We start from the raw sequence: 25,343 nt of genomic DNA, 5'->3' as shown, positions 1-25,343 counted from the left end.
GGGGAAGGAAATGGTCATCCACACAGACCACCGACCCCTGTAGTTCATACAGACCCAAGGGAAATTGCAGAATGATCACCATAAAAAGTGGTCAACATACCTGCAACAGTTCCATTTGAATATCAATTATAAGAAGGGCAGAACTAATAATGTTGCATATTGCCTCAGTCGACCACCGATCATGCCATTAACCACTGTGCTCAACTCTTGTGGGCACGAGTCTTCTAATTGACCACTTCTCTACAAAAGTGACCCAGAATTCGGCCACACATACCAGACACTCTTGGAGGGTCAGTGCGCTCCAGATTTTCACCTCCAAGATGCCCTGTTATGCCACATGGGTCACCTTTATGTTCCTTCAAGCGAGCGTGCCAAGATGATTTGGGAAGCACACTATAGTTGGGCTGCTGGGCATTTTGGGGTCGAGAAAATGGTGGAAGTACTGTAGAAGTATTTCTATTGGCCAAATCTTCGACATGATGTGGGGAAGTACATCAAATCATGCAATGCATGTGCCATTGCCAAACCAACCATCAAGAAGCAATGCCTCTATACCCTGCTACCTACCCCTAGTCGACCTTGGGAATCCATCTCCATGGATTACATGTTAGGCCTTCCTTCCACTAAGCATGGAAACGACTTTGTTTTTGTGGTTGTCGACAGGTTCTCGAAAATGGCCATTATGGCGACCTGCAAGAAGAATATCACAACAGAATCCACTGCTAAACTCTTCTTTGAACGAGTGTGGGTACACTTTGGGATTCCACAGTCTATCATCTTAGATCGGGACAGCAGGTTCCTCAGTACATTTTTGTCCAGTCTCTGGTCGCTCCTGGACATGAAACTCACTAAGTCCACAACCTTCCATCCTCAAACTTATGGCCAGATAGAGGTTGTCAACAGGATGATCGTACACATTCTGCACATGTACAACTCAAAGCATCCACGCACATGGGACGAGAGCCTCCCCTATGTTTAGCACAGCTACAACCAAGCTCTCCACATCTCGACTGGCCACAACCCTTTTCAGGTGGGCTTGGGATTCCAGCCACTATGTCTCATTGATGTGGCCATGCCATTTACGGCTACTCACACAGATTCGGCTCATGTCCAGTCCGAAATAGGTAAGGAAAACAGCTTCATTGAGCACATCCAACATATTCACTAGCAGGTCCATGAAATTCTGGAGAAATCAAATGCCAAGTACAAGTAGTGACATGATCAACATCAGGTGCCACACAAGTTTCAAGTGGGCGACAAAGTCTGGTTGCATTTGCAAAAGGAATGCCTTACTGGAGCCTATCAGAAACTCAGACCACTCCGATATGGTCCTTACACCATTACCAAGGCTATGGGAGACAATGCATTTGAGCTCAGCATTCCCCCATTCCTTGGCCTGCACCCAGTTTTCAATGTGGACCGCCTTCGGCCATACTTTCCACCATTACTAGACACATCCGACATTGTAGAATAGCTCACACCCACAGAGTTAAATCCAGATTGCATAAAACAAGCTGCAACTGATCAGATCATGGACACACAGATCAAGTACACTCACCAACAGAATATCAAACTATATCGAGTTGTCAAAGCAGGCCAACTCCTTCACCAGGGCAAGTGGCTCATGAGGGACCAAGTTCAGCAAAAGTTTCCTCATCTCATGGAGGAACTTAAAGCAATGGGTAACATTGCTTCCTAAGGGGGGAGAAATGATCCAGGTGGATATTTGTGGCCACCTACCAAGTCCACTTGCACCCCCACCATTTTTCTTTCAGCTTTTCAGTTTCCTTAACAGTAGCACAATTTACTATTTTTAGTAGTTTTTCTGGTCCTGAACTTCCGGAGCCATTTTGAGGCCCTAAATGACGTTCTTTGGGAAAATTGGGAGCAACATGGGTCCGTGGATAGATGTTTCTCTTCCCAAAGTTGTAGTTCTCGGATAGATCTTTCTAACAAGATATTTTGTGCATCAAACGGATATCGTATGCCAAAGTTACGACCCTAGGAAGTTGATGTACCAATTTACCCAAACGAGGCCCACAGTTTGGCGTTTCATCTTCTAGGGTTAGGTTTTTGGATGTTTAGGGTTTTCCATTGTTGCTCAATAATAAATAGGCCTTCGAGCCTCATTGTAACATAGTTCAGAGGCATGTAGCTGCCACATCTCTTCTCAGAGATAAGCTACCATCGCCCTACCTACTTTATTTCCATTATTGTTTGTAAGCATATTTCAGTATTTTACATTAATGAAATGAAGTATTATTTCCATTGCATCTCTGTGTTTTTGGTTATCTCTATAATTTTTTGCGTTCCTGTTTAAATCCAAATCACATAATCACTACTTGAGAATGCCAAGAAAGAGAGCCCTGAATCTTGTTTCATTACAATATTTTCCTTCAGGCAAAACCAGGTTGACACTTTTATCCAAGTGTAATGTTATAGTGGGAACGTCAACTGAAGAAGAAGAAGAGAAATCATAACAAGCATCGAATCCATCAGAGGATTTCGACTACAAGCTTTAGAGTTTCCCCTAAAAGGTGTCTCTAAGAGATGCATAAGTAGAATCAACGAGATAGGTGATCTTTGTTCCCGAGTCGATGACAGTTCCTTTCACTGCTGGAATTGAGATCCTTGTGTCCCCAAGGCTCACTTGGAAAAGATACTAAAACTCCATTAAATGTTTTTTGATCTCCTTGGGAATGCTATAGCTCCAAGATCAAATGTACAAATGCTCTCTAGATTTGTCTATTAGATAGATTTGGGCAGATTGTGGTTTATGACATGCATGCCTAAAATCAAGAAAAAAATGACACTTGACGAAAATTTCTAGAAATAGGCACTGTGCCACCTTCCTCAAAGTAATTATGAATCCCTATTTTATAGGGATTTCTTTTTTACTTTTTTTGTTTTTAGGGAAACTCTCCATGCTCACTTCCAAGGAAGATTGTGCAATTCTAAAGAACTAGGCAACTTTCTGGCCCAGTGCATTTCATAGTCTCTGAGCTCAAGGAAAGGATTGCACATTTTTTGAGCTTAGTGTTGGGTTTCCATCCATGACTACGCAATTCTTGAGCTCAAGGATGAGATTTCATTCTGGATTGTGCAGTTTCCATCATCAAGGCTAGCTTACCTTTCAAGCTTGCACAGTTTTTGGAAGCAAGCCCAAGACTGCTACAAGGTCAAGTCAGAAGGTTAGCTTGTAGCTCAAAAAGATTAGAGAAGTATGAAAAAAATAAAACACAAGCATAGGTGAAAAGAATAAGTCTTGATCAAATCATGAATACTTGATGATAGTAAAAGATAAGCTCCAATGGATAGAAGGGAAGGATCCAAAATCAAAGCGTAGGAAAAATTTTGGAGAATGGTTGTAGTAGCTACAACACTTGGAGACACACTAGTAGAACTCCAGTTCTTTGTATGGGTCTTGTCTCATGAAAAACACGTCTAAATCTTTAGGAAGTATTGTTTGGTTCATTGATTACCGTAACTTCTTCAATTAACTTGCATTAAAGATATAGTCCTTACAATTATCTTCATCAATGGCACACTTAACTAAGCCAAGTCAAACTAAGTTGTTTTGATTGGGGATGAGCATTATATAGATACACAAGTGAAATTAATTGTGAGATTCTTAGTTTTCATCTCTAGTGTTGCTCCACTGCTAGCATTCTTGGATAATACCCCGGCGGAGTCACTTCAAGAACACAAACATTGCTCTGGTGTTAGCGAGCCTAGACAATACATCAACGGAGTTGCTTGCTTCACCTATCTACGCATGAATCTTTTCTCTTCTTTCTCGTTTATATATTTTTTCAATTTTTTTCATCTTTTTCAAAGAACTGTGCATGGGAAATTATTGATTTCATGGGGTGGAAGAGGGATCCCAACTTATTGAGAACATGAGAGGTTGTCCCTTCAGAGAAAGATGTTTATATATACCTCTGACACACTTGTTAAGGTTTTCCTCCTGTCCTTACTCTACTTGATTTAGATGTTGGCATTATGATACAAGTGTTGTCCTTGATGGCAACTCACTCATAGGTCAGTTCAGAGTTAATGAAAGGCAATCCATAGTGTAATAAATCCATTCAGATGTAATAGGGCATTGGTACAAAAGAACAAGAGGATGGAACTAAAGTCTACTAATCAAAATGAAGAAGTTGAAGGTAAAGGATGGTGAAAAGCAGTTTAAGATGTATACACAGGTCCACTTAGTCAAAAAAACATATACACGTAGGTCCACAGAACAAAAAGCGTGTATACGTATACACACACTCCTGTAATAGGAAAAGCACATACAGGTTGGAAAATCAAGAGTAGAGAATTGAGGGCTCAATACCATGGTATTAGCCCACAATATTGAGCGGAGTAATGACTATGTGATCCCATCCAAGAATACCACGGGTCCTAAGTGGTTTTGGTCTAAGGTATTGAGAAAGGCCTAAAACTATATAAGGAGGAGAACATCATAAGGCCAAGGTGTGCAAGGGAAAAGGGTATCTAAGGAATAATTCTATTTGAAGTATATTTTATGTTGTAGGGGATATCTTGGTGATTTGATCTGAAATATTTGTGCACCTTGAATTCAATGTTGGATCAAGATCATGAGACCTAAAATGACTTATTATTGAATGACCTGATATTGCTTGGGTCAGATCTAATTGTGTACACCTATTTTATTCTTTGAATGTCATGACTTGGGTTTGTCTAAAGTCTAGAATAGTAGCGAAGTTATGAGTTAATATTTCTAAATCTGTATGCTGGTTCGCTTTGGTGAAGTTGCGTATACATGTCGATTCGGCTCTTCCAAGTAGTCTATGAAAAAGAAAAAGTATGTTGTTTAGAGATGACTGATCTATTTGATTAGTATTGTTGTTTTACTGTTGTTTGTCAATGAAGTATTCTTAGATCTGAATGCATAAGGAGTTTGATATCTAATTGATTGATTGTATAAGTGAGAAGCGTGATTTCTACTACTGCCTATGTAAGGCTCTGTAAATTGACAGTAGATGTTCAATATATTTCTGGTCCGTATAGACTTGATTCAGAAGTTTTATGTTTCGGTAGTTTTGAAGGTATACATACGTTTGATTAAAGGAAGTAGCGTATACACACAGGTTGGGTTCAGTAAAGTAGCGTTAACATTCTGATGCATGATTTTTAAGGTTGGATTTGGTTTAGAATGATGATGCAAGTTTCTAGGTTCAACACAATGTTCTGGTGACAGTGATCTAATTGTTCAGATTAACTAATTGTCGGTTGATGCAGTTTGAGTTTCAAAGTTTCTGATGAGCCCAGTATGAAAATTTTCTAAAACGAGGCCTTCATGTGTATTTTTGTGTACCAGGAGCATCCAGTCTAAAAATTTATGAAACGTGGTCCCTAAAGGAAGAGGGAAGGTCGTAGCCTTCTATAGGTTGGTGCCTATGTACTATTAAACACATTGGCTAGTACAAGAGCTAGGGGATTGTAGCTCCCTTCCAGTAGAATATGGAAAACGAGAGAAGGTTGTAGCCTTCTGTAAGTGGGTGCCTGCGTACTGGTATGAGTCTGCATTAGTACAATATTGTAAACAAATTTTCTTATTATTAAAAGAAGACAGAGACGACAACAGCAGTTGGTTTTCACCCACATTGGGTTTCCACCTTAAATTTTGGTGTTCATGTGTGTTTCTTATGTGTGATGGCTTATTCTGTTTTTACTGTATTGTTTAATAAGTTACTCATGCACTGGTTATAGATCAACACATGATAAATTTAGTAAATCACAAGCTCTCTGGTAATACGTTGGTTTCACTAATCACAGTAGCGTGTACACGCTAGTTCACTTCACAGAAGTAGCATATATAAATCTGTTTGGGAGATAAAAAATTATTGATCTGATAATACTAATTCACCCCCCCTCTCAGTATTATTTCCAACATTAGATGACAAGGAACCAAAAATAAAATATTGATTAGAGAAGGTAGTACTAGATATAGGTTCAAGCATCAGGATTCCACTATGGTTTTCTTCAAAAAGGACGTATTTTCCATCAGATTTTCTTCAACTAAAAGATGCAATACTCACACAAAGAGAGGGAATAAATAGATAACCAAGCATCGTTAGTAACACAACTTCCTCTTAGACTTGACCCTACTTGTTTCAGAAACTAAACATGGTCTCATGTGGAAGCTATTCTACAACAGAAAGAAATGAAAAGACAAAAAAATGAGCAAGACATAAAGTAAATCAAAGAAAAATGAAACAATGAGAGATACAAACTACTCCTACTCCTAAACTAACCAAGAATATGCCATACCTACATAAAACGATATTTCCAATGTAACCATCGACTCATCGATTGTCCTATGTAAGCGAGGGAATGCATATCAAGAAAGATATTTAAGCGTAACAACAAACAAAAAGGATAAGGCAATACAAGAAAATTATGAAAGAAAAATGCATGCAAACCATTCTACAGATGCATTACCGTGTTCAGAGACATTGTAGCTCAAAGAAATGCAAGAAAAAACTTTTGAATTGTGAAATCGGGTGAACATGAAAAAAGAAGAAAACTTTCATTTTGCAATAGTGCTCACCAGGTATGACTCCTCCAATGGTTGAGCGATGGAATTATGCAATACAGATGGAGGATGTGAAAATTGTTCGATAGAATGATTTTTAATTTGTGTGGAAGAGTGATGAGGAGCCTTGAAAAATACATCATTATTCTGATCAGAATTGGAACTAGCCTCAAGAATACAAAACTTGACATAACCATCATCTTGCGCTAAATTTCCTCGATAACTTGCAGAAGTTCCAAATCATCAGAAGATAGATCATCAAAGATCGGTGGTTTAGAAAAATCAACTCTAACAAAATAAAATTCATGATCAGATGAATGGGTGAAAAGATCACGACAACCACAATTAGAAATTTCAATATCAGAAATAGAGGCATCCTCATGATCTGACGAATCATAAAGATGGGAAGATTGAAAACAAGAAATTTCAACCCTTCAATTCTTTATAATGATGAGATGATAGATTAGGGAGATTAATAAAATAATATTTTTCCTCTCTGCATTCAGATGAAAAACTGACATTCCACAAGCTATGAGATTCGAGGGTGCAAAGACATTTGAGAGCATAAAATAGGAAGAAACTGAAAGATATCTCATTAGCAGGGCATCGCTTGTTCTAACCATACATATAAAGATATTCTCCAAAGACATTCAATGGTGCTTAAGCAATTTAAGTGGTCGTGTTACCTTTCAAGCGAGTCTTGACCTTAGGTAATTTCCAACCCAACTTCGAAGTAAGCTTATTGTATTTTGCATTCTTTCATGATTTCTGAGACACATTCATCCCTTTTAGTGTTCTTTATTTTTTTAATAATTTATTTCTAACCATAGGAAATTAAATTTGGTTACATGTCAACTTTAGGAGTTAATGGTATCTCATTAAATGCTCACTTTTCATATCTAATATTTTTGTAGAATGTTGGAAATCCACTACCCATTGGAAATACATTGTCCGTTGTCTTTTAAACTGTTTGTAACTTTCAAATATGATTACTTCCTTTCCACAAAAGGAATTTTAATTTTAATTATCATAGTGTATTCATATATACAATTTGTTATCAACGTAAAGGATCCTACAATTGCAGAAATTATTATTTATGAATGTAGCTGATAGCATGAAACAATAGGAAGCTTCTGGGTGAAAACATAGAATGAAAGTGATATGAGAAGTACAACTATGTTTTCCTAATATTTCAAGTGTGAAGAAGACATAATTCATTTTAGCTATTTTTTGGGGGCCATAGGAAAATATTGAGAATTTTTATTAGAGGGAAAACAAAAATAAATGAGTAGAACACCATGACTGGTATATCCATAATCCATCTCTGTTAGGTCAAATTCTGAAGAGAGTGAGAGGTAAAATTCTGAAAAAAGGTTGGTTGGTTGTGAAATCAATGTGGAGCTAAAAAATAAAAAAGTACATGAAGCTATTGTTGTTCTAGGGGCTACGATGTCTCTCTATCAGTAGCTATAACCAATAAACATTAGTACCACAATGAAACAGAAACATCAACATAAACCACACATTTTATCTTTGTATCATTCAAAAAAAATATTTAAGGTCTTCATTGTAACTTATCTTAGACATAGTCAGAATCCTCAAACCAGGATTGATGAAAATAAAAAGTTTGTTTATGTTGGGATTTTTTTATCCCCCGAATTTCTTCTTATAGATCCAAGCCACCCTTGGATAGCTTATCAACTCCCGTGTTATTTTCCCTGTATACACATATTAAAGTGAGGTGAATAAAAAAATATTGCAATTTCTTAATGTCTTGAAAGTTTGAAACAAGGGTTGTATCAAGAATTTTCTTAGCTCAACATCACATTTCATCCATTGGAACACAAGCAGGGAATCCCCTAGGACTTGTATTTGAGAAATTTATTTTTCAAGAGAAGGTAGTAGAACCAATGTAGGGGCAGTGAGTTCACTATTGTTGTTTGAAGAATGGTGAGTACCAGATTTGAGCTAAGCGGATTTAAATTTCTTGTTAGTGGAAGATTGCTTTCGAGATTGAATTATATATAACATGGAGTTTGGTCCTCTTCCATTATATATAATGTGGAGTATTTGGAGGAGTCAAAAATCTTTAATATTTGAGAACATTAATCCTAATTAGGAGTCAGTGCATTAGGATTGTAGCATTTTACATAGAAGTGGGGTTTGGAGGCAAATTATCATCGTTGAGACATATCGCTCCTTTGTCTTTCTCATATAATATTATGTGTGGGTTTTCTGATGGAACTGCAACAGAGGTGATGTACGGATGTTGTGCATACATATCCTTTTTACTGGGTATAATGTATCATTTTAGTTGGAATGGCAGCAAGGGGTCTAATACCTAAACAAAATTTCTTTCTCTCTGGGGATTATTATATTGTGCTCGAAGGTTTGATATTGAGATGCTAGAGGTATTGAGTGACTCCTAGATGGGGGTGGATTGGGAAACAAAAAATACATATTTCAATCTGCCTCTATTATATAACTGGATGAGGAGGACCCAGGTGATTATTCAACAATTCAAGGAGGTGGCTTCTTCTCATACACAGTGGGAATTCAACACTGTTGTTGACAATCTGTCAAAAGATGGTCTCAAGCTACCATTTGGTGAGATATACTATACATACATTGTAAACAACAATATACAACAAAGAGGTTAATTCTCCTATATATGATTCATTCGGTGCTTCACATTTGATGATTTCATTCTGGAGGTGTTTTTTGTTGACAATGTTTATCATCTCGTTTTCTACACTACTTTACGTCTAGCAGGATGGTCGTTCAGAGACATTGACACAGGGATGTTGATGATCTCTCTTGGATTGGTTTTATGCATTGGGGCTTCTAGTTTTGATGGATAAATTTATCTTCTGGATAATATACATGTTTTTTATGTTAGGTTTGCAACTCATAATATATTAGCATATCTCATTTGCAGGCCTCAAATACTATCTTTATAACTCTCTAATATTAGATCATATGTTTTGACGGTTTTTGTAGATTTTTCAAATGTAATTATTCTCTAAGACATATATTGATACTTATATGGTGACATATTGAATTATGGACTATGTAAACAATGAGTTATTTCACTGAGAGACACTCTCCAGCCCGATATGATAGAGATGTTGTAATGTAATGTTTAACATTTTGACTAAGTCAAATTACATAAAAATAAATAATAAATTAAATTAAAAAAATTAAATTAAATAAAAATATTAATGTAATGTAATGTAAATAAAAATAAAAATAACCCTATAATAATAAAATAATAAAAGTAAAAATGGTCCATTGTATTACTTCATGGTATTGACCCATTGTATGGTATTCATGTGGAATATAGCTTATTTAAAGGGTAGAAATTAAACCAACCTAGATCCATCTTAACTCCAGCCATACCAAGGATTGAGAGGGATCAAACCTATTGATTTTCAAACCTCTTTGAGAATGAAAATAGTTTTGATCCCTCTCAAGGCTTGGTAGATTGAGAGTTAAAATGGATCTAAAAAACATTGTTGGTTATTTATAATTGAAAAAAATGTAAAAAAAACACTAACAATGTTTTTATGAGATCATTTTAATGAAAAATCACCTTAACACATCATACTCTACCCCTTAGGTTGGAACCCTCCTTGTGAATACACCAAAATAAGGTTCACTTGTTATACCTAATTTAACAACGAGGATAGGGGTGGCCTCTAAATTCAATTTATCCTTTGTTGTGGTTTAAAGTGAATTCCTTATGGACTTTAAAGGAAGCTGACACACATTGCATTGAATATCTTGATTGTATATTGTATGGACTATCTAACCACTAGCCAAGCCTCATGAGGTAGGAACTTTGACCAAGGGCGTATGGGGTTTGAAACTGAGAAGGCATGATTTCTTCTGAAGCGGGTACTGTTATAGACATTTTTGTGCCTTACAGCATGAAGCATGAAATGTCCATAATCTAAGGGATCCAAAGTCCCTAAACATGTTGTTCCTACCCCTAGAGGAACAAGGTCAACAAACCACAGCAATCCAAATAAGTTCTCCACTGAAAATTACTCAAAAACAAGGCAATTCTGGATCATGTCAACTGCTCCACTGAGCATCTGCGCTGAATGTCAACTGCTCCATGGATTACCTGCGTTGAATGTCAACTCCAACAAAGGCTACCTGCGCTGAGCGAGATTTGACAAGTGGAAGTCTCATTCCTCAATGTGTCAGTGCCCAAGAAGCTTCCAAAATGACACTTGGATCAAGGAATTCGACCAGTGATGAGTAAGAGGCTCTTCATCTCCAAGTGGAAGCAAGAACCTCCAAGTGGACTCAAGAACTGAAGAAAAACTGAAGAGGGAGAGGACACTAGTCAGCTTCATACCAGTCTCAGGCTGACTCATCCTCTCTCCAAAACTCTATATAAGGATCTCTCTCCCATGAGATCTGGAGGCTGGAATCTTGTGAATGTAAAGAATTGATGTTGGTTTGAGTTTAGAACTATTGGGTGATTTGCTTTGAAGGAGGTGAAGAGGAGATTTCTTTCTGCTGGGAAGGTGATGCTGGATTGGGCCTCTTATGGTTGTATCACTTCCTGAACCTTACTTCTTCCATTAATAAAGCATTTGAGGTTCTTCTATATGCATGTGTCTCAATGATGTATTGTTATACTTGTGTATTTGATTTATTCTAATCCTTGAATCAATTATGAATGTATGCTTCTTGTAGTTTCCCTCTCTTGTCATTTTGCAGGATCTTGGTGTAGCTGGGCCAGTGAAAGAGCAAGGAGCTGGGAGCAAGCAGCAAGGAGAGAAGATTGGATCAATCATTAGCAGAAGACATCGGTTAGTGGATCCCTTTCTTCCCCCTTTTACATTTCATAAAGAAGTAATCTTAGATAGCTTTGCTTTGATTGTTGCTAAGGAACTATCACCCTTAGAGTGGGATAGGGTCATTCCGTATTGGATACTTTTCCCAACAACAAATTGGCGACTCCGCTGGGGATCGTATCTTGTTGGTTGTTTGTGTTTCTTGCTATTCATCTTATAAACACAGGGAGTACCGAATCGAACTGCATTTGGATCTTTCAAATGCAAAGTAGAGGGCAGCTACTCTAGCTTAGTTTCTGGGCATGTTTATGATTTGAAGAGCTGATCCACAAAGACTCTGAACAGCTCTTAGTGATAGCTTTTCATCCTCCTTTGAATCATCCTTTGGTGTGTACTTGATTGTTAGCTTTGATTTGGCCAAAAACTGTTGATTTTTGAGCAATCTGTGACCCAGAACCTAAGAGAAACGAGAGTTTCTCCTTCAGCGTAACTGCTGTGAAGGCAGTCTGCATTTCAACGCAGGTCCCGTGAAGGCTACCTACGCTGAATGTCAAACTGACAGTGTTGAGGTTGCGCTGAACCAGTTAGGCCTTGAGCAACTGGGGTTCTCTGCTTTCTGTTGCCCTGTTTTCATCCTTGTTTTTGCAGCCTGTTATCAGTCAATGTACCTATCTGAAACCACCTTTCTTTGCCACTATTCCGCCTCGGTTGTATAAAGAAACTGTACTTGTTCTTTGTGTGTTTCTTACATCATTTGCAGTTTCCCATAACGAAAGTGAACTAGTCTTGTTGTGGCCTCTTAGATCTAGACCTGTGATAAGTGTCGTTTTGATCTTAAGAGTTAGTTTGTTTGCTGTTCATAGCTGATTGAGCTTTTGCTTTCGTCATATGGTTTGAATTTATGTATTTCTAGTGTTGAAACAAGTAAATCTTAAGGTGTCTTTTGATTTTGGACAAAAGCTTGTTTGTTTTCACCTGAAATCGAATTCAAAGTTATACAACAGCTTTCTTTTTGTAATACATCAACATTAAGAAAGAGAAAAGAAATACCTGCATTGTGCATGTGCATTTTGACAGCTTGCATGTTGATTTAGGAAAAAGTGCAGCAGTGTGTGTTCTATGATCTGTGTGAAAAGATGATGTCTTTCTTTTCCCTCAGTAGTTAAGATTTTCATAAGTTGAAAAGATTGAAAAAGCTTGTTTATCATCTTTAGACTGCATTTAGGAGTTGTACCATACATCTCGTGGTGATCCATAAAGGCAAACTGCTAAACAAGATCAACCTAAAATAAATTGAATTTACATAACAACGCTTTGAAACATAACGCAAACACATAGAGGTCTAAGCTAGAGATGTGTTCCGGCGTCGTTAAACGTGATATCTTAGCGTTGAGTGGTTGGGTGATTCCTCCACGGTGAAGCGATAAGTATCAATACGGACTTGTGCTCCCACGTACCGTCGCGTATATATTGGGAGACCCCTATAGGAATAAAGCCTTTATCCATAGGAAGCCATGTCGGCCGCCCTACTGATCGCAATGCAGTGAACACAACATTCACGAAGATCGACCACCCGTATCGTAAAACGTATTCTGTGGTTTTGCGAAAAGTTTGGCACACCCTCTGCCTAGAACTCCAGAGTAGTTTCTTTTGGCCTTTTTCAAACTCTATAACTGAAAAAGTCCATCCGAGCATTTGTCATTTCGGGCTCGTTAAACATCGAAGGAGACTAGAGTCATCTTTAGCTTTTTCTTGACTCTTAAAAAGTGAAAAAGCAAGTTGTGTCTAAAGCGTCGTCATAAAATTTATTTTAAACGGAACATAATCACCTCCTATTCCTGTGTTGATCTTTAGGTTGAGAACATGGAACACACCAACCAAGGAATTCCCCATGATGGAAATCCTAGTCCCTTCTCCTCTTGGGGAGAAGTTGGTGCACCCCACATGGCCACATTGTCGCTTCCAGGACTGACAATTGGCCTGCCAGTCTGGCTATTCTCAACCAGTGTAGTTCAGAACACCACGGTTCCTGAACAGTTGAGTCAACAGTTAGATCAGTCTAGAGCTGCCCTCCAGCCTTCTACTTCCTATAACTCTTCATCCAATCCTTCCTCTTCGCAAGGTAGAGCCGGCAAAAGCCAAGCTCCCATGGAGAAGAAGGAGAAGAAGAAGAGAGAGAAGAAGAAGAAGGAGCCAAAGGCGACTGGGGGCAAGCAAAAGACATTTGACAAAAATCCACACACAGCACAGACCGGGCCTAAATCGCCATGTGTCATATGTAGAGGAGACTACTTCCATAGAGATTGTCCCTGTATTCCCCGAATACTAAGGGACTGGTCCCCTCGTTTGCACAGTTCGGGAGCATCAACCTCTGACAGCCATGTTGAATGCTTACCGTCAACCAGCGAAAGTGAAGGTTCAAGACAAAGAGGGGGAGCAAGATCCCCCTGCAGATTGTGTGAAGGCGATCACGCCATCCAACGTTGTCCCTTCTTAGACGAAGCGAAGAGAGTTTTGGAAGATCGTCCGATTTCACCGTTACGACTTCCTCCTGGATACAAAAAACTCGTGCCAAGTCCTTCGTTGGTTGAAAATACAGTTGGCCCGCTCAAGTGGTCAGTTGAAGCGTCGGTCATTGAAAATGAACCTACTGAATCCAGACCGGACGAAATTCCAAAGGTCGAAACGGCAGTTGACCCGGTTCTGCCTTCAGAGATTTCATCTTCAAATGACACCGTCACTGAAGATTCATCTTCAAATGACACCCTCACTGAAGAGAATAAGGATGACACCATCCAGATTCTTTTCATCAACATAGACTCTGACGAGCATCAGGGAAATGTGCCCATTCCTTTATCGCAGGAAGGAACATCATCAGGGTCGTATCCGGCCGTGTATTCGGTCCCACCACCAAGCAACCTGGTTGTGTCCTTTGATTGGAACCAACTAGGCAGACCCCGGTTACCAGCCAGTATACCATTCAGAATTATAGTCCAAATATACAGAATGGTAATGGCTGGAACTATCATTGATGAAGGGGCATCTGTGAGTATCCTTTCCTCTATTGCTTGGAAAGCACTGGGTTCCCCGACGCTTTTGCCTGAGATAAGAAATCTCTCGGGTTTCGATAAAGGAACTAGTCGACCATTAGGGATCCTCCCCAATGTGCCCATTACATTGAAAGGGAAGGCCGTTCAAATGAACGTGATGGTCGTCCAAGGGCCCTTGGATTATAACCTACTCCTTGGACGAGACTATATATATTGCATGGGAGCAATAGTCTCCTCACTCTTTAGAGTAATGTGTTTTCCACACGAAGGAAGAATGGTCAAGCTCGTAGACCAACTTTCATTTCCAGGATCACGCATCGCAAATAGTCACATACCAACCCTGAATGGTCTATTCAATCAAGAAATGTCTCCACCCCCAGTTCTTCTTCCCGATGAGTGCGAGTGATTCGGGAAAATAGGACTGGAACCCAGGGGGCATGCATCCTGGTCTGCTTCGGGCAGAGAAAACCTTGGGTATAAGGTAGGTTTCCGCAGGAGAATATGACTAGTTCGTACCCCGTCCGTAGAGGAAGAGGGGTTGTTCTGGAACAAGATTCTTTTGTCAAAGTTATGTGTTTAAGGCAACGCCACTCACCTTTGTCTACTTCAGTAGACACCGCCGAGGAATGTTCTGTTTAATTTGCTAATGGAACAATCTTTGGATAACCTGAAAGAGGTATGCCTTTCCTGGTAGAACAAATGTTTTACTTGCAAATTGAGGGGTAACCTTGAAATCATACTTTATACCTGGGGGCATGCAAACCTTTCGGAGTGCAAGCAAGGAGCGATTATTTATCTGCTTTTTGGATTAATCGTAACCAAACTTGCATAAAGAAAGGATGTGGGGCAAAGATCTAAAAGTTGCCATAGGAGCAAAGCTTAAGCGAGATGAAGCTCCATAAAAAATAGGATCTCGAGGAGACATTCTTATCTTATGACTGGTATAAACGAGCAGTTTTAGCAAAGTTCATGCTCGTTAAAAAATAAACGCACAATTGAGCAGTTTTAGCAAGAGTTCATGCTCGTTAAAAAATAAATGCACCTGTGAGCAAGCTTCCCCCCAGAGTTCAAGCTCATCCAGAAAAAATGAACCGGTAAATAACCATTTGAGACCGTAAATTCATCAGCCATAAAAGCCTTGGTCGTGTTTGCACCGTCACCTCCACTTTTCATTTGGCCGATCATTCACATCCACTTGATTGTTTACCTATTTTGAGGAACAGCTGTGAAGAGTGATTTCACCTAGCCATCCTTGTGACACTGGCGTGATTGGAAAATTCTAACCTGTACCTGGAATCTGCTGCTACCCCTGTTTATCACTCATTCCTCAAAATACGAGTCTTCTTTGAGCTCTTTTCATCTGACTCGTAAAATATGAAAAGTTTGCCGAGTTTTGGCCTTCCAGCTCGTTAAAGCGACCGGAAGAGCTATCCCTCCTCTAGATTTTAATCTTTTTGGACCTGAGGGATTATTACACAAAAAGATCGAGCGTTTGTCTAGTTCGGCTCGATAAAACTATCGAACATTCATCCCTTCTGTATTGTTTTATACTTTTTCGGACTTAAGGGATTAGATGACGAAAAAGGACCTTTGGAGTTAACTTTACGTACCTTTTCAGACTCTCTAAAAATGAAAAGGACCGAGTTGTCTTTGTCGCTAGACTTGTTAAATACATTAAATAGCGACAAACTTGTCTTTAGACGAGAACGAGTTTCCGTATCGCTAGGCTCGTTAAAACATAGCGATGGGCTTGCCCGAAGGGCAGGTTATAGAACAAGCATATGTTATCCTCCTCAAGCTTGACAAAAAATAAAGAGGTACTGGTCAGTAATGACTGGGGAAAAATTGGGAGAAACTCAAAGCTTTAATGGTAGCAAGTCGCTCTTGAACATGACACTTTTCCTCCGTACCACATCGGGTTGGGTTGTTTTCATTCACCGGTCTCATCACCATGGTCTCGCCATACCATCCATATTTGGGGTAATGCTACCGATCCATCGCATCAGTGTCGTTATATGTTTAAGAGATGTTGTTCAGAAAGAGTCAACCGTGTCCCACCCACTACCATACATCATCTTTCATCCTTTCATGACCGCCACCCTGAATCATATGTCACATATCGTTTTCACCTTCATCACAATCATTAGCTCCGTTCCGTGTCACTGATGTGGGATTCATTAAGGCCCTCCTTTGACGGATCGCTTCTTGTCGACATCAGCTCATTATCCAAGAAGTTGATCTAGGAACACCCCCTTCAGTACTTTGAAGCTTGCATGCCTTAATGGCAAGTTTCTCACTTCCGGCGACAGGTATACATCAATGACCTTCGACCGAAATATTTTGCGTGGTGTTCGATGCCAAGTCCTCTATTCACACCACGTGAATTGTACTGCAGTACCTTGAGGGTCATCATCATTATCGGTGATTCCTCTCGCGCTTGTTAACAGTTTACATCATTGACTGGTAATCAAGCGATGTCTTTCCATGTTCGACTCCAAAAAATCTCACATGGATCAACTTGTACTTAGAGTGAAGATCGGACGAGTTTGAAGACCCCGGATCTAGTTTCATCCATCCGGGCTGCGATATATATTCAGGAAATAAAGACATTTACATGTGCAGCAGATAATCATCCTACTCAAAGGATGATAATTTCAGCAAAGAATTATCGGTCTACCGTCAGACGATTGTCTGTTCTATGTACAGAAAAATGTATTTATAAAGCTGAGCATGGGGATGCCCGCCTCAGCTAGATCATGAAAGCAGTATGAAAAATAATGTATTGTATTGTATCTTATTACAGGTCACCTCCCAACGATTGAATGAACTTCGGATCCTCCTGATAAAGCATTTCACCCGATAAACGACCTCATACTTTAGGGGGCAACTGTTATAGACATTTTTGTGCCTTACAGCATGAAGCATGAAATGTCCATAATCTAAGGGATCCAAAGTCCCTAAACATGTTGTTCCTACCCCTAGAGGAACAAGGTCAACAAACCACAGCAATCCAAATAAGTTCTCCACTGAAAATTACTCAAAAACAAGGCAATTCTGGATCATGTCAACTGCTCCACTGAGCATCTGCGCTGAATGTCAACTGCTCCATGGACTACCTACGTTGAATGTCAACTCCAACAAAGGCTACCTGCGCTGAGCGAGATTTGACAAGTGGAAGTCTCATTCCTCAATGTGTCAGTGCCCAGGAAGCTTCCAAAATGACACTTGGATCAAGGAATTCGACTAGTGATGAGTAAGAGGCTCTTCATCTCCAAGTGGAAGCAAGAACCTCCAAGTGGACTCAAGAACTGAAGAAGAACTGAAGAGGGAGAGGACACTAGTCAGCTTCATACCAGTCTCAGGCTGACTCATCCTCTCTCCAAAACTCTATATAAGGATCTCTCTCCCATGAGATCTGGAGGCTGGAATCTTGTGAATGTAAAGAATTGCTGTTGGTTTGAGTTTATAACTATTGGGTGATTTGCTTTGAAGGAGGTGAAGAGGAGATTTCTTTCTGCTGGGAAGGTGATGCTGGATTGGGCCTCTTATGGTTGTATCACTTCCTGAACCTTACTTCTTCCATTAATAAAGCATTTGAGGTTCTTCTATATGCATGTGTCTCAATGATGTATTGTTATACTTGTGTATTTGATTTATTCTAATCCTTGAATCAATTATGAATGTATGCTTCTTGTAGTTTCCCTCTCTTGTCATTTTGCAGGATCTTGGTGTAGCTGGGCCAGTGAAAGAGCAAGGAGCTGGGAGCAAGTAGCAAGGATAGAAGATTGGATCAATCATTAGCAGAAGACATCGGTTAGTGGATCCCTTTCTTCCCCCTTTTACATTTCATAAAGAAGTAATCTTAGATAGCTTTGCTTTGATTGTTGCTAAGGAACTATCACCCTTAGAGTGGGATAGGGTCATTCCGTATTGGATACTTTTCCCAACAACAGGTACGTGAACTCTTATAACCCAAATATTTTGTTTGAATTGAAGTTTATCTCTTATTAGCAGTAGTTGTCATTGCACAGTAACCCTAATCCTTCATTTAAATGGAAGTTTCATTACAAAATAACCCTAATCTATCATCTAAAATGGAAGTTTCATTGTACAATAACCCTAATCATTCATCTAAAATGGAAGCTCCATTGCACAATAAACTCAATCCTTTATCCTTTTATTCTTCCTTATGGAATTCCATGGTGCTCCCGTTTCACTCACCACTGCCACCTCAAGCCCCTAAAGAGCCTAGTTTAGACCCCTCTTAGTGAGTAACATTCTGAAGAATCTGCACCAGATGGTTACTAAAAATGCATTGAGCTAGTTGCGGCTTGGGGTTTCAGTCTAGTTTGTGGAGTATGTGCTCAAATTGTCATATGGGTCTAGCATAGATGCTATAAATTTTTTTCATTAGGCCAACTTGAAACTTTGCGGGAAGCACAATGCCCTCGTATTTAATTTGTTTGTTGGTTTTCTCGGCAAAGAAAAATTGTTTAAGATGATGCAAGATTGCATCAAGGTATCGAAGAACAAGGGGATCCTATCCATGGAAACATTCTCCTTTGTGTCTGGGAATTATGTGCAGGCTGGTAAGGTTGAGGAGATGAGGATGACGTTCGAGGTGATGGAGCTTCTAATGCTAAATTCAAGAGAGTTGGAGAATCTACGAGTGTAGGAAACAATGGAAGGAGATAATTGAAACAGGTATGCAAATTCCCATCAAGAACATCTAGAGCAGGTTCTATCTATAATGAGAACATTTGAGTTGGAAGCATTATAAGCCGATATGAATTTTTTCAGGTTCCACAAATGGTTGCTTAATTTGGGTAGAGAGATCTTGAATTTGATGAAAAATATATTGCTTATCTCTGTGGCTTTTTTTTTTTTGTAATTGTTTTTGTGTGTGTATCTCTTGCCATGATTAACACAACTCTTCATGGAAACAAAAGGAACAATAGGCAGTTGGAGACCACCGGGGTTTTCGAATCGGTGTGGAGCGCGACATTGTATCCAGGCGTTTTCCTGTCAAGCTTCCTAGCACACCGGGAAGCCACCAGAACTGCAACCTCCAAGGAGCTCATCCTGATTGTTGTGAAGCTGAAACCCTAGAAGAACTCAAAACTCTCGCTGTAGCTTTACCATCTAAGATGAGTCAGAAACTGGTGGGCCAAAATAACTGATCATCCTTTGAAGATTTCATGGAGCTCTTGGGATATAGTTTATGTCAGCTTGACCATTCTCTGAGGTATATCTAGAATTCAAAGTGGAGAAAGAAGGAAGTAGAAGACGTCTAGACCGCATCTCTTACTAATTAGGAGAATTATATTGGAGGATTATGAACCTAGTGGTAGAAGATAGAAGATAAGATATTAATGGAACTCTCTGAGGTCATGGACTCAGATCAATGCAGTCACAGCCATTCGATCTATCGTGATGAGTGGAATTTTGATATGGATGAGCTGAAGGACATGAAATATTTAGAAGCTGCTTTGTGGGAAACCGTGAGGCTTTATCCCCCACTTCCGATCAGTTGCGTACGAGCTGTGGAAGATGAGGTTTTGCCCGATGGCACCTCTGTGAAAAAAGGGTCCGTGGTGTTGTGCTTGATTTATGGTGCGAACCGAATGGAGAGTGTGTGGGGGGAGGATGCGAGGGAGTTCAAGCCAGAGAGATGGATTGGGCCTGATAAAGAAGGAAGTAAGAAATTGGGGTATCCTGTGTTGGGAAGAGATATAATAGGTATGGATTTCATAATCATTATGAATTTCGTTGCTTCCCATATTCTTGTATGCTATCATGTGAAGGTATATCCAGAGCTTTGTGTGAAGTCGAAGCTCGCATTGACTCTACCTGTCAAGGATGTGTTTTCCATCACATTGCAGTCGAGGGAGGATGGCCTCTACACCCATTGATTGAGATTCTGTATGATTTCAAAGGGTAGGTTTTTAATGATTCTTAGTATTCAGCTCTTTATCTATGATATTAGAAATGTATATAAGTTATTTCTCATATTTCGAACCTTCTCATTAAAAGTTGCTTTGATTATGTATGATTTCAAAGGGTATGGTTTGAATGATTCTGGGTATTCAACTCTCTATTTTACATAAGTATGGATATTGAATACATCAATATTCTTTCAGAATTTCGACTCTGAAATGTGTTTTTATGTTTTTAATTATGTATATATTTGTTGGAACGGATATGGAATACATCAATCTTATTTCAAAACCTCAATTCTAGAGTGGGTTTTATGTTGTTCAAAATAAATGTTTTATTATATTTAAGTATTCGATGGTATTTTTTATATCGAAGGTTAATAATGCTAGAATATTTTCAATATAGGAAGCAGAAGACGTCCAGAGCGTGTCTCTTACCAATCAGGAGACTTGTATTGGAGGATTAAAGGGGCATAATTTTGAGGATCCTCTGGTACTCGATGGGGCGCTCCAAAAAAATTTGAACCTCATCAGCAATTCTCTTGCAGCGATGAATAATATTTTGACAATGGGGGATCAACATGCAAGCTCTTTTCCCATAGGCAATGGCTGACGCCTATTGAATGATCCCATTGTGCCAGATGTTAGTGAAATGTTTTCTGTCAAGAATGGTTTTCCTTTGTGGCTATTTGCGGCCGATCATTGCCTTGTTGAGGCATTCTGGTCAATGGATTTCGATTTGAAGAGGCATCGAGGTAACACGAAGGATGATTATGGAATTTCGGTGTTTATGAGGAAAAATGGTATTTTCCCTGATTTTCCCACTTATAATACAATGATTGGCATGTCTTGCAGTGCAATCTTGATCCAAGTAGATTTTTTTAAGCATTTGTTGGATGAGATGGTTTATGGATAATGGTGGTTACCATAACCATCTTGAGTGTTAAACCATTTGTTTAACTAATTTTTTCCCATGCATAGGTTTAGTGTTTTAAAACTCTTAATGCCTGAATTTTTTTTTGGAGGTATGCTTTTATAGTTTTTTTTCACTTTATTCCACTCTGCTCTAAAAACCTATAGTCAATTGAGAATTGTGGTTTCTATTACCTTATCCAAGGAAGCTTCCATTAAGCCTTCTATTTTTATAACTTCTCATACGCAATGGTTTATGGATTTTAATTTTTTTTAATGGTTTCGCAAGTGTTTCTAGCATATTAGAGGTTAAGCGACTAAACTGAAATCATAATGTTGTTTTTCCTATTTCCATGTTCTTATAAAGCAAGGTCTCATTGCATTAGATTTTGTTGACGGTCTGTTGGATGAGATGGTTTTTAATGGCGTTTTTCCTGATTTTAAGACTTACAATACCATTTTTGAAGGTCTTTATCACTGCCCTCAAGGTGGAGGAGGCATCAAGAATTTTTCAAGAAATGATTAAGAATGAATTTTGTCCTTTCTATGACAATTATGTTATGGCAACAAAAATGTATTTTGAAGTAGATGATCCAGAGATGGATATAATGATGTGGAAACAAATTATATAGAAGGCCATTTTCCCAAAATCATATTTTTTTGTTATATTAATTGATTGGCTTTGTGACCCAGGAAGAGCATTAGAAGCAATAAAGTATTCTATGGAGGCGATTGTGAGAGGAGTGAAATTACCTGTTGAAACTATGACAAAGTTGAAGAAGGCGTTGAGTCAAGCAGGTAAGCAAGATGCATATGCACAACTTGAAAAAAAAATGAAAAGTATTTAAAGTCAGACCAAGTAATCACTATTTAAATTTTTCAAGTCAGTCTCCTTTAGGCTAAGCCAATGTTTACAATGTTGGTTTCCATTTCTTGTTGTGATGATGTGGTTATCAGTGAATTTCAAAAACCTCGTCAACATTGACTGAGGTAGTATAGATGAAGCTCAACAATGGAATAAGTTTCTCTCAGTTTTTCCTAAAGAATGGTTCCCTTTTTGGTAGATATTTGAGCTATACAATGTTTAACTCTATGTCTTAACGCATCATTTATCTTGATTAAAAAATATCTTGGATTTTTTGGCAATTCATTTTCTCCTTTTTCTTCTTTTCCAATTTATTGTATCAAAAAATTTGTAACTTTTGTATGTTGAACTATAGATTGTTGAGAATGCAACAAGATGATGGAACTTAGTGGAAAGAAGTCACCTTCACTAAGTGGGCCTGCAGGCTATTTTTGGCGCAAAGTCTATTTTTAGACATATGGATCATGGTCTATGAGTTGCAGTATGCTATTTGTGGATGATTTTTCATGTTGGTAAAAATAGATGGACTTCTATTTTTAGACATATGGGCGGATTCTATTTTTAGACTGTCGGGCTAAAAATAGAACAATCGAATATTATTAGCTCATAATAATATTTGGACTATAAACATTATCTTATCCTCTTGGAGCACTTCAGTTTGAGCTACGGATGTGGCACATGCAGCTGTCAGAAGGAAATACACTTTTCTTGTGAGTCGGTTGAGCTATTGCATGGTGGACTTCAGTTAGAACTCAAGTGGTTGAGTTTTGGTGGAGTTGATTGAGGAGTTGATGGAGTTGTGTTCAGTTTGACTTGGTTGAACTAGTTGTATTTAGTTTAACTGCAAATACACTAGTGATGATTGAGGTTAATTAATTGTTAATTAATTCACTAATTATTAACTCATAAAGCAACTAAAGAATACATCAGTTAACTCAGTGCATGGATAGTTCAGTGTAGACAGGTGCTAGAGGTTGAGATTGCTATCAGTTGTGACTATAGTTGTGCATGAGATCTTGCACAATCAATGGGATTAAGTAATGCCAATGAGGATTGCGTGGTTCAGCCAAGGAAATACGAGTTTGGTTCAGCCATTCATCATTATTCTCATGCAGAATTGCGCAGTGGAGGCAGGCAGACAGTGGAGGAGATTTGAACCTGTGATTGATTCAGATCTAAGCTAGTTTTGTGTGTAACAGGTGGAGATAGTACTGAGTACTTGTGAGGAGTATTGTACTATGTATTGTTACATGTTCTCAATCATTATAATATACAGATAGTGGGGGGTTTTCAGCTATATGCTTTCCCCGGGTTACATACTATGTTAATGTGCGCATGCGATTGATGTTTCATTGTTTTTAATGTTGCTTAATTGATGATCAACGTAGAGGAGGTTATGTATTATGCATGTATTCCGCAATAGTGTATAATCGAGATAATCTCCATAAATAAGTGTCATATAATTCAAAATTTCTACATGGTATCAGAGCTGTTGATCATCAGATCTATTATTCAGAAAGTGTTTACATTTTATTTCTTCAAGCAGAGTCTGTAATCGGGCCAAGTAGCCTCTGGATTCATCCTTCCTTTGGAAGGTGAGATATCCGGTAAAAGCCCATACAGTCAATCTCTGTACAAGAAATAATTTGTTCTCACGAATTTTAGATCGGAGGCGGTTGAGTTTTGAGCTGGTGGAATTCAAATTTGCAGTAGTGTTTTCTTGGTGTCAAAGTTGAAATGTCTTTCAACGGATTGCGATTGGAGTATGCTCTTGAGGGTAGCTCAAATTATATTGCATGGAAAGACAGGATGGAGGCGGTGTTAGATGATAATGGGCTGAAGGAGTGCATAGAGGCTAAGGTCCCAAAGCCTACTGATATTGCACAAGTTGAGGCTTGGCAAAAGAAGACAACAAAGTGTCGAAGGATTCTATTGGAGGGCGTGAAGAATCACATTTTGTCTAGCCTGCATGGAAAGGCTTCTCCATACTTGATGTGGAAAGAGTTGACAGATCTATTCCAAAGCAAGAGCGATCAGAGGAAGCTGGCGCTCAAAGACAAACTCAGAAACATTAAGTGTGAGAAAGGAGACAGTATGCCCAAGTATCTCACGAAGTTCACTCAGTGCAAGGATGGGCTGGGAAGTGTGGGGGTGACTGTCGATGATGAGGACTTGGTGAGCTTGGCTCTCCTTGGTCTTCCGAGGTGTTGGCATTCCTATCAGGACTCTGTCAATGGTCAAGAGAAATTGCCAGGATGGGAGAGACTTTGGTCAAATCTTGTGCAAGTGGAGATCAAGCGGAATACCAGGGACAGATCTTCATCAAAGGCACCTAATAAAGAAAATTGCGCTTTGGCTGCCAAAGCAAAGAAGGGGAAGAACAAGAAAGCTTCTCATTCTGGTGCGAAAGGCAAGAAGTAGGACATGCCCAAGGTGAGTGCTTTCATTATCACCAGCACAGACACTATGCCACAAATTGTCCGCAGAAGAAGAAGAATAAGCAAGCTGCTGGATCTGCAACGGGAGAGGCCTTAGCCTCCTAGTTTGAGCTTGATTTTTCATTGATCGTATGCTTGGTATCAAGTGTGATGGGATCGGTATGGTTCTTGGATAGTGGTGCGTCTTTTCACATGACAGGAGATCGAGATTTGTTTTCTGATCTGGAGGAGAAAGATCTTGGAGTGCACATCGAGATGGGCAATGATGGTAGATACAGTGCGACCGGTATCAGTACCATCTCCTTTGAGAGGGAGTCTGGTAAACCCTTCATATTGAAGGAAGTGATGCATGTTCCAAGATTGAAGAAGAATCTTATCTCTATGGCGATGTTAGAAGACAAGGGATATGATGTTGTTTTCAGCGAGGGAAAGGCCTTCCTGCGTAGTAAGACAACTGGAGAAACCTGGAAGATAGGGGTTCGAGTCAGGAACCTTTATTAGTTGCATGTAGATGGCTACGCAACAATGGCATGCAAGACAGAAGGATTGGTGAGCCAGGATGATGGTGAGCTGTGGCACAGGAGATTGGGCCACCTTCACCATGGAGCCTTGAAGATACTGTAGCAGATAACTACTGGGCTTCCTAAAGGCACTCTTGCGCAGTCAGATCAATGCAAGGGATGTACTTTGGGAAAATTTGTGAAAGCCACCTTTCACGAGAAGGATAGTCATGCCATGATGATCCTTGAGAGAATTCACACAGACG

General features: G+C 39.1%; 1 protein-coding gene and 1 pseudogene across 1 annotated transcript; both read left to right on the top strand.

Annotated features, from left to right (window-relative positions):
* Window positions 1-19,798: 19,798 nt before the first annotated feature.
* Window positions 19,799-20,338, top strand: LOC149190882 (cytochrome P450 86A1-like). Its single transcript, XM_089410611.1, has one exon. It carries the CDS (start codon window positions 19,799-19,801, stop codon window positions 20,336-20,338), a length of 540 nt encoding a protein of 179 aa, XP_089266737.1.
* Window positions 20,339-21,014: 676 nt separating this feature from the next.
* LOC149190881 (uncharacterized) lies at window positions 21,015-22,122 on the top strand (annotated as a pseudogene).
* The last annotated feature ends 3,221 nt before the right edge of the window (window positions 22,123-25,343 follow it).

The sequence above is a fragment of the Pinus tabuliformis genome, chromosome 3_1 (genome assembly GCF_031772625.1).
Source record: "Pinus tabuliformis cultivar Carrire ecotype Pingquan chromosome 3_1, CPIR1, whole genome shotgun sequence".
Lineage (NCBI taxonomy): Eukaryota > Viridiplantae > Streptophyta > Pinopsida > Pinales > Pinaceae > Pinus > Pinus tabuliformis.
This window is presented reverse-complemented; position numbering and strand designations above follow the sequence as displayed.